This window comes from Euleptes europaea, chromosome 5 (genome assembly GCF_029931775.1).
Source record: "Euleptes europaea isolate rEulEur1 chromosome 5, rEulEur1.hap1, whole genome shotgun sequence".
Taxonomy (NCBI): Eukaryota; Metazoa; Chordata; class Lepidosauria; order Squamata; family Sphaerodactylidae; genus Euleptes; species Euleptes europaea.
In genome coordinates this window covers 19706736-19720445 of record NC_079316.1, presented here as the reverse complement: position 1 = coordinate 19720445, position 13710 = coordinate 19706736, and the positions used below count along the sequence as shown (strand labels likewise).

General features: G+C 46.8%; 1 protein-coding gene across 1 annotated transcript; it reads right to left on the bottom strand.

Annotated features, from left to right (window-relative positions):
• Positions 1-5523: 5523 nt before the first annotated feature.
• On the bottom strand, positions 5524-13245 carry RPL22L1 (ribosomal protein L22 like 1). Its single transcript, XM_056850370.1, has 5 exons — positions 13237-13245; positions 12429-12432; positions 11384-11472; positions 9298-9419; positions 5524-5674 (listed from the first exon to the last, which is right to left on the bottom strand). Exons 1-5 carry the CDS (start codon positions 13243-13245, stop codon positions 5530-5532), a joined length of 369 nt encoding a protein of 122 aa, XP_056706348.1. The 3' UTR covers positions 5524-5529.
• Between the last annotated feature and the right edge of the window lie 465 nt (positions 13246-13710).

The window sequence follows — 13710 nt, the reverse complement described above, 5'->3', positions numbered from 1 at the left end:
ATCCCCAAGTCCATCACAGAGATGCCTCTGCCATTTGAGGGATGAAATTCCCTCATTTAACAAAAGCCATGGGGGGGGGGCACCATGGTGTAGTGGTTAAGAGCAGTGTAGTGGTTAAGAGTGGTGGACTCTAATCTAGAGATCTGGGTTTGATTCCCCACTCCTCCACAAGAAGAGCGAACTCTAATCTGGTGAACTGGATTTGTTTTCCCAACTCCTCCATATGAAGCCAGCTGGGTGACCTTAGGCTAGTCACAGCTCCCTTAGAGCTCTCTCGGCCCCACCTACCTCATAAGGTGCCTGCTGTGGGGAGGGGAAGGGAAGGAGATTGTAAGCCGGTTAGATTCTCCTTAAAAGGTAGAGAAAGTTGGCATATAAAAACCAACTCTTCTTCTCCATCATCAATCCTCATCAGGACCATGGTGGGGAGGGTGCGCCTATCCCCCCCCTGCTGCCTGCTGTTTTCCAGAGCCCAGAGACTAAGAACCTAAGAGCCATGCTGGATCAGACCAAAGGGCCCAACAAATCCAGCATTCTGTTCATACAGTGGCTGACCACTTTGGGTAAACAGCTTTCGTTCAAGCAAGATACTACAGAAGGACGAACAACAGGTGTGCAGGAAACACAGCTTTTTGCCAACCCTCTTGTAACTGTCCAAATTACTACAGCTCTGCACCAGCCAAATACAACAAGAATCAAAAGCGTGTGTGTTTTTTCCCAGACCCTGCCAGCAGCTCTGCAGGTGACTTCCGTAAACACCCTATCAAATTCCAATGGAGAAAAGTGTCAACAAGGAAAGCCAGCAACTGCCCGCAATGAGCGAATGTCCAGTTTAACCCTCATCTGCTGAACAGTAGGACTGCATCTCTCTGCACTAACCATGACAGATAAAGGCACTTTGACTTCTCCCTTGAGTGCCGGCCTCAAAGCATGTGGCGTTCTTCTCCTTTTTTTTTGCAATTTAGATTTTTATTATGGTTCTATGTTTTGGGGTTCTAAAGAGCAGTGGTAGAATCTAGGCAGAGGCTAGGCACTAACTGATACCAGGGCTCAGTTCTGGCAACTGTTAATGAAGGCAAGGCTTAACTTCTGAGCATTCATAGGCTCCAACTGCCCCTATTTATCAGGGCCAGTCCCTATTTTCTGGTCTCTCCTTTGTAGAATTTAGTCCCTCTTTTTTTGCATCTCGGGGGACCTTGGGGAGCCAGCAGGTATTGGGGGGGGGGAAGTGATGGACATTCAGGATTTTAGGCAGTCCCTACTCCCCATTTGCAATGACAGCAAGCAAAGGAGCATTGTTTTATACTGCTCAACATACTCTAAAAATAAAATCGGAGATTTCTCCCAGAGGCTGTTAAAACATGGGGGGGGGGGGGGGGAATCAGACTTAACATGGAATTGGCTAATGGCCATGAGGAACGAGGATCTCAGTGTATGGCTGAGATCTATGTATCTATCATATTGCCTACATAATAAATACACTTTTATACAATTGCCTTGTCTGGAATGCCAGTGTGGCTAGCCCAGCTTATCTCAAGCTCATTAGAGTTCAGAAGCTAAGCACGCACAGTCATGATTAGTACTTGGATGGGACAGCACCACAGAAGACTGAGGTTGCTATGCAAAGGAAGGCAATGGCAGACCACCTCTGAACATCTCTTGCCTTGAATGCCCCATGGTTGGGGTTGCCATGAATTAGTTGCGACTCAACTGCACATTCTTATTCTTCACTAATCTGAAGTGCTGTGCTTATGTCCTGTGTTTTTACTTGTGGCTTGGTGGGGCATTTGACAACACATGAAGCTGCCTTTATACTGAATCAGACCCTTGGTCTGTCCAAGTCAGTATTGTCTACTCTTGCAGCGGCTCTCCCAGGTCTCTGGCTGAGGTCTTTCACATCAGATCCTTAACTGGAGATGCCGGGAACTGAACCTGGGACCTTCTGCATGCCAAGCGGAAGCTCTACTGCTGAGCCACAGCCCTTCCCATACCTGGTAGGCTGTCATAGATGAAAGGATAAGAACCATTGTGCTAACCTAGACATCCTAGAAGGGCAAGGGCTCCAGAAGTGATGAGCTGGTGATCTCCCTCTACAAATAGATTGTGTGTAAAGTGACTCACTATTACCTAACCACTATGCAGAAGTCAGGTTTAGCAGTATCTGAATGCAAATGCTTTTTTAAAAAGAAAAACACACACACCTACATCTGAATTCAGAGAATTGCACATATGAGATGTTGATTTAGGACCACTATTCCCTCCTGAGGTCTGCCTTCCGTGCTATTTGGATAACTACTATGGTGCAATACTGTCAACTAGTGGGCAAGAAGTCGCTTACATCCTATTGAACTGTTTAAACAAAATATAAACTCAATGCAAGATTTATCTATTTCGACTCTATTATATCACCTTCAAAGAGATAGAAGTCCCTAATGTAGCATCCAGTTCTTTTATTCTCGAGGATTAAGATAAACTAAACAGGAGTCTAGTGGCATTTCAACAATTCACAAGATTTTATCCCAGCATAATATTTTCCAAAACTAGAGCCCATGACATTAGATGCAAGCTTAAATTAGTCATTGAGGTACCACAGGACTCCTTTTCAATTTTGTAGTAACAGACCTATATGACTACCCCACCCCCCGGATTGAACTGTTATTTTCCAGAAGCCACAGACAGATCTCTGGGAGAGGATCAAGTTATTTGGGGGATTCCCCTCCCTCCCCACACAAAATTATCCAAAAAGAGCAGACCCCCCTCTCCACCTAAATGGACAATTCACTTAATATTCCCTTCCAGCCAAGAGCATAAACTACCAGGGGGTGTGGGGAGTACAGCAGGGCTCAACCCCCACCCCCCAGATTTCCTGGCAGGAGCAATCCCCCCATACGTACACACACTGCCAGGTAGCATCATGAAGCTGTTCAGCTGTTCTTATGTTCAGTCAGTCCCGTTTGCCTTTGTAGCAACTTACGTTCCTAGGAGGCCCAGGGCTGGTTTTGTTATTCTAAAGATAAGGGGAGGGGACCTACAGTAGATTTTTTCCCCCATCAAGTCACATATGATTTATGGTGGCCCTGTTTTTCAAGGCAAGAGACGGCCACAGGTGGTTTGCCATTGCCTGCCTCACCACGCAACCCATGCACACTATAGGATTCCTGAGACATTAAGGGGAATACAGTTTACAATGGACCACCCTTACTATGCCCCCAAATGGACATAACACGGCCTAGAACCCCCCCCCCCCCACATACACACACCAAACCCATTCACGCCGTGGCTACACAGCGTAGAGGAAGACTGGCAGAGACAGGCAACAATCTTCCTAGGAAATGCCAAAATATTCATAATCTTCTCAAGGACAAACCACAAATAAACTTCTCAGGATCACCAGGTTGCCCGCAACCATCTGTAAACCAACTATTTGAGGGCCAGCATTGTGTAGTGGTTAAGAGCTGTGGACTCTAATCGGGTCAACTAGGTTTTCCCACTCCTCCACATGAAGCTTGCTGGGTAACCTTGGTTGGGCCAGTCACAGTTCTCTCAGAACTCTCAACCCCACCTACCTCATAGAATCAGAGTTGGAAGGGACTATCAGGGTTATCTAGTCCAACCCCCTACACAATGCCTTTCCTTTTCTCCCTTAGAAGCTCCTTGATAATTGATCTTGAGCAGCATATATCTAGTGTTGGAGGGATATAAGGACTGAAACAAATCTTGCCACTGACAATGTAGCCTTGGGGTCCCTATCGTAGTAAAAAAGGCATTATGTCAGTCACAGAGGCACTGGATTTGTATGTTAAAAGGGGGGAAATATAGTGCAATCAAGGTTCCTCGTAAAAGCGGCATTCCAAAAGGGCATGGGCTAATGAGTCAATAGAGCCAGAAGAGCAAGGGCAGATCCTGTCTGAGTATGGTATATTCAGAATTCTGCCCTGCATTACCATAGAAGGGTTAGCATTCAATCTAGCCAAGCAAAAAGCTCTACAAAGACGAGTTGTTGTCAGATAATATGTATAGGCAGGCAGACCACGTGGAGGGGTATTCCGAAGAACTGGGATGAACAGACACGATGAGCACGAAAAGTAGTGCTGTTATAATCGAGCTCTTTAATGCGCTTTTTAATTTTTGTAAAAGCTTCATTTTTTAAGATCTAATAACATATCCTGCGAGAAGCCCAACGACAGTTTCTCATCTAAGATTTTTTGCCATGATTAAAAAGGGTCATGCTTCAGAGAAGCTAGGAACCCCTCAGAGCTAAAGCAGTTTAAGGTGTAGTCCCTACACAATGCAGAAAATTCACAACTACCTCCTGCCCCACACCCCGTGACCCCTACTCCACGCCCAGATGGCCAAGATGCCCTCCCCCTCATGATCTGCCTAAGGTGCCTGTTGTGAAGAGGGCAAGGCGATTGTATGCCACTTTGAGACTCCTTATGGTAAAGAAAAGCAGGACATAAAACCAACCTTCTATTCAGAACATATACCAAAGAAGCAATTCCATGGTATTATTTAATGCAGCAGACTTTAACCTTTTCAAACTACCATTAACCCAAGCACCATAACCATTTCCCAACAGCAATTCAGGCTTTGGTTCTGTTCTGTTTGAAAGCAATGATTAGTAGGCTAGCTATTGAAAATGCTGTGAGCTTCACTTCAGAGAGTGTTTGGACCAAATTAAAACAAAAAGAAACCCTTGTTCAAGTTGAAGCTTTTGATCTGCACTCTAAAAAAAACAAAATTCAAGAGCAGCTTAGTTATGCATATTAGCTACCCAACATGAGATGGCTTGACTCAGTCAAGGAAGCCATGACTCTCAGTTTGCAAGACCTGAGCAAGGGTGTTAATGTTTTGGAGGTCATTAATCAATAGGGGCACTGTAAGTCAGAGTAGGCTGGACAGCACATAACACATATGCATCAGCTGTTCAAGTTGTACAAGGCTCAGAGTGTGAGCATGGTGTACTGGTTAGAATGTCTATGATCTGCAAGTCCCAGGTTCAAATGCCTACTCTGTCACGAGTTTACTGGGTGACCTTGAGTCAGTTACACACTCTGTCTGATCTACCTCATAGGGTTGTTGTGAGGATAAAATGAAGGATTTATTCTTATTGCTTGGTCTCTCTTTGATTTAGTCTTTTTTTTGTCAATTGTTGGTAGTTTTTTGCATATGCACATTTGTAGTAGTGAGTATTGTATTGGCCATTGCTGCTGTGATTTTTTCATTGACTTCATTGTACAGCACGGTTATTGTTTTTTCGGTTCTTTATTATGTGAAGGCAGATGAGACGCACACCTCCTCTCAGTTCCGTAGAGACCTTGACTGAAAAGACGGACAAATTAAAGATCATCAGGGTGGCCTTTTAATAAAACTTCTGAAATGCAAGGAACCCCAGAAGCCCTCAGGGATTTCAGGTTTAATTCAGGGTACCCATTATTTGTTAATTAGTTAACACGTTCTTATAAACAGACTGTTTATTTGTACACTCTGCTTGTCAAGGGAAAAAACTCCCACACAAAAGCTCATTGCTCATTCCTCAGCTTCGGACTCTTCATCATCATGACTGATCTGGAAATATCGCAGTTCGTAGGTCTCCTTGTCAGATGCAACCACACGCAGCCAGTCACGTAGATTATTCTTCTTGAGGTACTTCTTAGTGAGATACTTCAGGTACCTTTAACACAACCCCAGAGATTTAACTGAAGGATGTAATCTGAACATTAAGCTTTTTTCAAAGACGCCCTAGAACCGTGTTGGCGAACCTATGGCACGCGTCCCACTTCCGGCACGCGTAGCCCTCTCTGCCGGCACGCGCGGTTCCTCCAAGCCGCTGGCCTTTCTGGCTCTGCCCTGCCCCGGATGGGGGAGGCTGTAGCCCAGGGGTGGGGAAATAATTGGCGGTGGCCCCCGGACTCTTCCACAGAAGCCGCCGCCATTGCCGCCACTGGAGCGTGTGTGGCCGGCCAGGTGGGAGAGCGGGGAACAGAAGCCGAGCGCCCACACTCGGCATGGCCGGCGGCTTCTCCGGCGCCCTCTGGGCCTGTGTGGGGGGAGGGGAGGGGCTGGCTGGTGGGTGCGGAGGAGGCGGCCTCTGCCCCACCCCGCTCGCCTCTCACAAGCCTGCCGCCGCCGCACCCCACCGCCGCATCCCCCCCTCGGGGCAGGCCGGCCGGGTGGGAGATCCCCTCCGGGCGGGGGGCTTAGGGGCCTGGGCAAGCCAGGCAGACAGAGAGGGGCGCTGAGCTAGGCTGGGCTCCCTCCCTCCTTCCCTCCCTCCATGCCAGACGGGCCTCCTTTCTGCCGGAGCTCCACTCTGAAAGGGGTGGGTGGAGGCGGTGGCGGCGAGGCCCAGCTGGGCGGGGGATCCTCCTCCTGCTGCTGCTCGCCCCTGGCATGTGGGAGGCGGCGACCCAGCCCCGTCCATAGGCAAAGGGCGTGGCGGCAGGGCTGGTGGCTGGTGAGCCACAGGGTGGGAAGTCAGGCGGAGGCTCTGGGGCGCCTCCCTCCCCTCCCCTGCTGGTGGCGGGTCCGGCTGGGTGGGGGCAGCAGTCAGCGGGGCAGTTTTTTTTTTCTTTTTTCCTTCTTGTCCCCCTTCGCAGCTGGTGCCTGATTGGGAAAGGCTTCTGGGCCCTTGTCCATTCCCCCCTTTCCCCCCTTCTCCCCTTGCATGCCTTCCTGCGCACCACCCAGCTGGCTGGTGAGCCTGAGCCACACCGCCGCATTGTTGGCCTTCCTTGGGCTGCTCTGCCTCTCCTGCCCCTTCACCCTTCCTCTCCCAGCTCCTTCTCCCTCACCCAGGACCTGCCACAGCCCTCCATGGTGTGTAGGTGCGGGGCAGGACACCGAGCCTCCGCGGGAAGGGTAGGGTCTCTCGGCGCCCCGTGCACTGCGGGCTGTTCTGCGTGCGTGCCCCCCACTTCTCTGCTGAGGGAGGAGGCGGGGGCTGTGTGTGTGTGTGTGTGTGTGTGTGTGAGAGAGAGAGAGAGAGAGAGAGAGAGAGAGAGAGAGAGAGAGAGAGAGAGAGAGAGAGAGAGAGAGAGAGAGAGAGAGAGAGAGAGAGAGAGAGAGAGAGAGAGAGAGAGAGAGAGAGAGAGAGAGAGAGAGGAGAGAGAGAGAGAGAGAGAGAGAGAGAGAGAGAGAGAGAGAGAGAGAGAGAGAGAGAGAGAGAGAGGAGAGAGAGAGAGAGGAGAGAGAGAGGAGAGAGAGAGAGAGAGAGAGAGAGAGAGGAGAGAGAGAGAGAGAGAGAGAGAGCGCGCGAAGGCTTTTCTGTCTCTGGCCCACTCAAGCATGGGAGGTTTTGCCTTGGATTTGCTGTTCTGTAGATGCACATTTTCCCCATCCAAATTCTCAAAATTCATCAGTAAGTCCCCATGCAGAGTTTTGAGAACCCGGATGGGGAAAATGTGCATCTGGAGAGTGGCAAATCCAAGGCAAAACCTCCCATGCATAAATGGCCTCTTTCTTTCTCTGTCTCCCTCCGTCCTTTCCCTACTTTTCTTTCTCTCCCTCGCTTCATTTCTTTCTCCCTTTCTCTTTTTCTTTCTTTCTCTCCCTCCCTTCCTTCCCTTTCTCCCTCCCTTCCCTTCCTCCCTCCCTTTCTTCCTTCTTTCCCTCCAGCGGCTTCTCCGGCGCCCTCTGGGTCTGTGCGGGCAGAGGGGCGTGCAGTTCCTATTCCACCTTTGAAGTGCCCACAAAGCTATCCTCCAAACACCTTTCCATTTGTCTTGATATGTAGAGAGAAAACACTAAGGAACTAGTTGCCAATCTCCAGGTACTAGCTGAAGATCTCCTGCTATTACAAGTGATCTCCAACCAATAGAGATCAGTTCCCCTGGAAAAAATTGCCACTTTGGCAATTGGACTCTATGCACTGAAGTCCTCCCCCAAACCCCGCCCTTCTCAGGCACCACCCCAAAAACCTCCCACTCATGGCAAAGAGGAACTTGGCAACCCTAGCCTCTCCCTCTGGGCTCCCTGGTATTCAGGTTAAATTGCCGCATTGGCCCTCGGCAATAAATAAGTGGGTTTTGGGTTGCAGTTTGGGCACTCGGTCTCTAAAAGGTTCGCCATCACTGCCCTAGAAGATCATTCCTAAAGATGGTAAAAGCCTACTGCAAGTACAACTACCAGGGTTCTCAAACATTAGCTTGGGAAGAAGGCGGCTAAGGGGAGACATGATAGAGGTCTATAAAATTATGCATGGCTTGGAGAGAGTAGACAGGGAGAGGTTTTTCTCCCTCTCCCATACTAGAACACGGGGTCATCTGGTGAAGCTGGAGGTGATTCAAAACAGATAAAAGTATTTTTTCACACAGCGCATAGTTAAATTGTGGAACTCCCTGCCCCAGGATGTGGTGATGGCTGCACGTTTGAGGGCTTTAAGAGGGGAGTGGACATATTCATGGAGGAAAGGGGTATTCATGGCCATTAGTTAGAATGGATACTAGTCATGCTGCATACCTATTCTCTCTAGTATCAGAGGAGCATGCCTATTATTTTGGGAGCGGTGGAACACAGGCAGGATGGTGCTGCTGCAGTAGTCTTGTTTGTGGCTTCCTAGAGGCACCTGGTTGACCACTGTGTGAACAGACTGCTGGACTTGATGGGCCTTGGTCTGATCCAGCAGGGCCTTTCTTATGTTCTTATGGTGCCCATGGGTGGTATGGCACCCACCAGTACTTCCCTTGGCACCCACGAGCTTCTCAGAAAGTGGGTGGGGTCATTGTAAGCCAGGGCTTGTTATTAGCTTCCCTCATTCAAATAAAAAGAGTTTTCTACTGGAGGAGCAACTGGGCTTTCTGTAGACAATGCGTAGTTTCATTCCTCCTCCAGGATTTTCTTCTTCCCAGGAGGTGTGAGGAAGGAGTTATTCCGCTTGGCTCCAACTCTGGAGGCAGCCATTTTGGGTTTGGCTCCGCCTCCTGTGACAGACAGCTTGGAGTGGCACTCACCCCTCCCCTTAAAATTCCAAAGGTGTTGCAGCCTCAAAAAAATTTAAAAAAAGGCTAGGAATCACTGACCTAGACTAATAAAAGGATAAGAATAATTACAGCAAGGGCTAGCAGGTTGGCTAAGAAACTGAATCGTGTACTGAGACACCCCCCTATTTATAGAATTATAGAGTTGGAAGGGACTGCCAGGGTCATCTAGTCCAACCCCCTGCACAATGCAGGAAATTCAACAGTCATTTTCCCCTATGAATCTGGCTCCCTGAGCATCCGGTGGGAGTCACCCAAGATCAAGATGTCCTTCCCCCTTAGAGCGAGAAAATGCCACCTGGAATTTTTAAAAGCTCACCTTTTCGACAACTGCCTCTCAGATGTCACAGTGATCTTGTTCTTAAAGCGTTCAATGTGAACTACATTTCCCAGGTTTCCTGTTTTTCCATTCACTTTAACTTTTTCCTTCAGGAACTGCTCCTAATTCAACAAAGAACAAAAATGCAACACTAGGGAATGGTGCCCTAGGTGTGGAACTAGGGAAGGGACCCTAGCCCAACAGTCATTGTTATTATAGTCACACAATTTAATTGCATCACACAAGAGCCAAGTAGTTGAACTGGAGCGATCATAAATACAGCCCAAGCCAGGATATTTACGAATTACAGAAGACACAATATGCCCCAATATCTATATATGGCCTTTACGGTATTCACAATACTTGTAAGCTGTATACACAGGCGGCTGGTTCACTGATGGAGCGCCAGCATTTCCAGTCAAAGAACAAGACAGACAGTAATGCGAAAGCAGGGATTTGGAATGGAAGGTTCTGAAGAGGGCTTTATAAAATTAATAACAATGAATGGATGCCACTGCCAATACAATATTAGGCAAACTTGGCCGTCACAAGTTTGTAATTAATGTTTATAGATGAGTGGGCAACCACATCCAGAACATATCATGGACATTCTTTGGGTAAGTTAAATTTTGTGTATCACAAGTTTTCTGTGCCTTAGGGTTTTTCCCCTTACACTTAAAACAATATAATCTAGACATTAGGAAGAATTTTCTAACCGTTAGAGCAGTTCCTCAGTGGAACAGGCTTCTTCAGGAGGTGGTGAGTGCTCCTTCACTGGAGGTTTTTAAGAAGCAGTTAGATGTTATCTGTCAGCAATGCTGATTCTATGACCTTAGGCAGTTCATGAGAGGAAGGGCATCTTCTGGACATGGAGTGGGGGTCACTGGGGGTGTAGGGGGGAACTGGGGGTGTAGGGGGGAGGTGGTTGTGGGTTTCCTGCATTGTGCAGGAGGTTGGACTAGATGGCCCTGGTGGTCCCTTCCAACTATGATTCTATGAAGTACATGCTATACTATACTTGAAATTTGTACAATGATTATTTCAATAAAAATATTTTGCACATACCGCTTATTTTAATATAACATTTAAACCACATTTGATTCACTTTCCCCCTAATCAAATATTTCAAGTATGAACTGCTATCAGGACATAAAGTTAACATGGGGTAAAATTTTGTTTAATAAACAGAAATCAAAATAAATATGCCCATTTTATTTAGAGTACCGGAAACCGTTTTGGTTCATATTTTTTAGGGGAAACCCACGTCGCTCTGCAAAAGATCTGATAACTTAAGAACAACACTGCCCATCCGAGTAAACAGAAGAGTTGGTTTTTATATGCCAACTTCCTCTACCACTTAAGGAAGAATCAAACCTGCTTACAATCACCTTCCCTTCTCCACAACAGACACCTTGTGAGGTAGGTGGGGCTGAGAGAGCTCTAAGAGAGCTGTGACTAGCCCAGGGTCACCCAGCTGGCTTTGTGTGTAGGAGCGGGAAAACCAACCCGGTTCACCAGATTAGCATCCACCACTCATGTGGAGGAGTGAGGAATCAAAGCCGGTTCTCCAGACAGAGGCCACTGCTCCAAACCACCGCTCTTAACCACTACAACACGCTGGCTCTCAAGCTTGATAGACAGTCTGACTCAGTGTAAGGCTGGTTATGTACGATCTCTGTATGTAGGAGGGATAAACCACACCAACCCCATATGTTATCCCCTCATTCAGAAAAGAAGAAATATGTATATAGTGATTTGCTCAGCCAGGGCAAATAATTATTAGGGCTTGTAATCTACCAGGCCCATTGTCCTAACAACAGAAACTGAAGCTAGTTGGTGAAGTTAAGATTGGCGGAGGCAGGGAATTGAGTGGACGTACAATGGCAAGATTTCTGTTCTTATCCCCCAGGCAGGCTTGCCCAACAGATAAATATTTCATTAGGAATTCAAGAACAAACTTTATATACACGCTTCCTTTCCTTTAAAAAGGATCAGACTGCGTTAACATCACTGAGGTTTGATACATGCTGCCATTTTCCTACCACTTAACCCAGATGAGACACATGTGAAGGACGGAACTACTTACAAAATTCCCTGAATCAAATATTCCATCTTCTACTGGATGGGTGAGATCAAGGTTATATTTGCAAGTTGATTTTTTCAGCTTTTTATCTTTTTTCTAAAAAATAAATAAATCCAGATGTACCATTAGCGATAACATTTGTTTTACAACAGTATGCTCGAGCAGACGCTGATATCCTTAAACACCCATATATTTCAACTTGAAGCTCTTAAGTATCCTAAGACAGTAAGATCACTCACCCAGGATAAAAGACCAACAATAAATAAATAAAGACCAGTTTCCCCGCTGGCATTAGAGCGCAGGAGAAATTTAAGCCTTAGCGTGGCTACAAAGAATGGATTCTGTAGGACTTAGATTTCTCCTATAGTGTATCACAAAGACTAGAAGAAAAGAACAAGAGTCCAGCAGCACCTTAAAGACTAACTAAATTTCTGGCATATGAGCTTTCGTGAGCCACAGCTCACTTCTTCAGATACAGGAAGAAGCAGCGAGCTGTGCCTCACGAAAGCTCACACCCAGCCAGAAATTTTGTTAGTCTTTAAGGTGCTGCTGGACTCTTGCTCTTTTCTACTGCTATTGACAGACTAACCTTCCTTTCAATTGAATAATTGTTTGCCCTATGTTCTGGAGAAGGTAGCAAGATTTTTAAAGATTGCGATAGAATGCCGCAAATTATTTAAACAGACAGATGTGTTAGCGCACAACACTATCTTATGCAAGTGTCTTTTAAAGGTTTTGTAAGGTTATATCTCAAATATTTATATTTTACATGCTACCGTATGTACAGTGCTTTTATGCCAATAAAGGATATGACAAACATGGCCTCCTATCGAGAGACTAGGGCCATTTTTCTTTGGTAATTAGCAGCGCGCTCCAGGCTGAATGGCCCCACATATTTTTAAAAATTTTGCATGCTGAACCGTGACCCGCATACTGCTTCACATTACTAAAGAGCCCGTTTAACGCGACCTTTGGTGTTTGCCACGAAGAATCTCCCTCAAGGAACAATGCAAAACAACAGAGGCGCATTTGCTATGCACATGCTAACGGCTCTGGAAACAGGAACAAAGGAGCAGACAAGCGGAGGTGGTGGTGGTGGAACGTCTCCTTTTGCGTCGGGACCGTGAAAAGGCATTTTTTTTATTTTTATAATATAAAACAAAATAAATACAATAATAACAAAAAATAAAAAGAAAATACAAAAGAGTATCAGTTGTAACTATACAAAGTTATAAAGTTCAACAAAACAAAAATACCCTTTTGACCCTCCACCCACCAAAAAGTGACCCATTCCGCAGAAGTGTCTAAACAGTTTTGAACATTGTTAATAATAATAATAAAAAAGTAAATAAACTTGTTTCTGTAACTAACTGAAATAGTAAAATCCATTTTTGCCCGTTTATCCCAATATGTGACGGCCTTTGCCCAATTTTTTTCTTTTAATTTCTTCCACGCCTTTTCCATGTAGGAATCCTGTTAATTTGGCCATCCTCACAGACATCCATAGTTTCCAGTCACGAATTGAAGGTTTATTCGTGAAAAGGCATCTTTAAAGTCGCATTTAATTTAAATAAAAAAAAAAGAGCTTTGAGCCAGCATCAAAACCGACCCTGCGGAAACGGCCTAGGAGGAACTGACAGCTGCAGGTCCGCAAGGCCACTCGAGGTCGGTTGCAGGCCGCGATCCCTCCCTCCCCCACCACCCCGAGAGCGACCCCGATTGCCGGGGAAAGGCGACACAGCCCTGTTTCCCCGTCAGCACGGAAGAAACGGACGGGTGGAGGAAGGAACGACCCACTCCGCCTCTCCGCCTCCCTTCCCCCCACCCCCTCGACGACCGTTGGCAAAGAGACTCACCGGCGCCATCTTCGCCATCCTCTCAAGAGGCAGAGCCGGCCTCGAGAGCCGGCTTTTATAGACTTCTGCTCCGTGACGCGATGACGCACGGCACGCCGGTGACGGAGCGCGCATAGAGGTAGACTGACATGCCTTGCCTAGTAATATTCAGGAATCCCTTCGACCTCCTGTATGAGTACGATGAGTTTCTATGGAAGAGTCCAGCAGCATCTTAAAGACTAACAAAAATATTTTCTGGTAGGGTATGAGCTTTCGTGGCTCACGAAAGCTCCTACCCTGCCAGAAAATATTTTTGTTAGTCTTTAAGGTGCTACTGGACTCTTGCCCTTTTCTACTACTGCAGATCGGAAGAAGTGAGCTGTGGCTCACGAAAGCTCATACCCTGCCAGAAAACATTTGTGTTAGTCTTTAAGGTGCTACTGGAGGTTACTGTAGATGTTGCCAATTTTCTAGTGGATGTGATGAAAGTTCAAA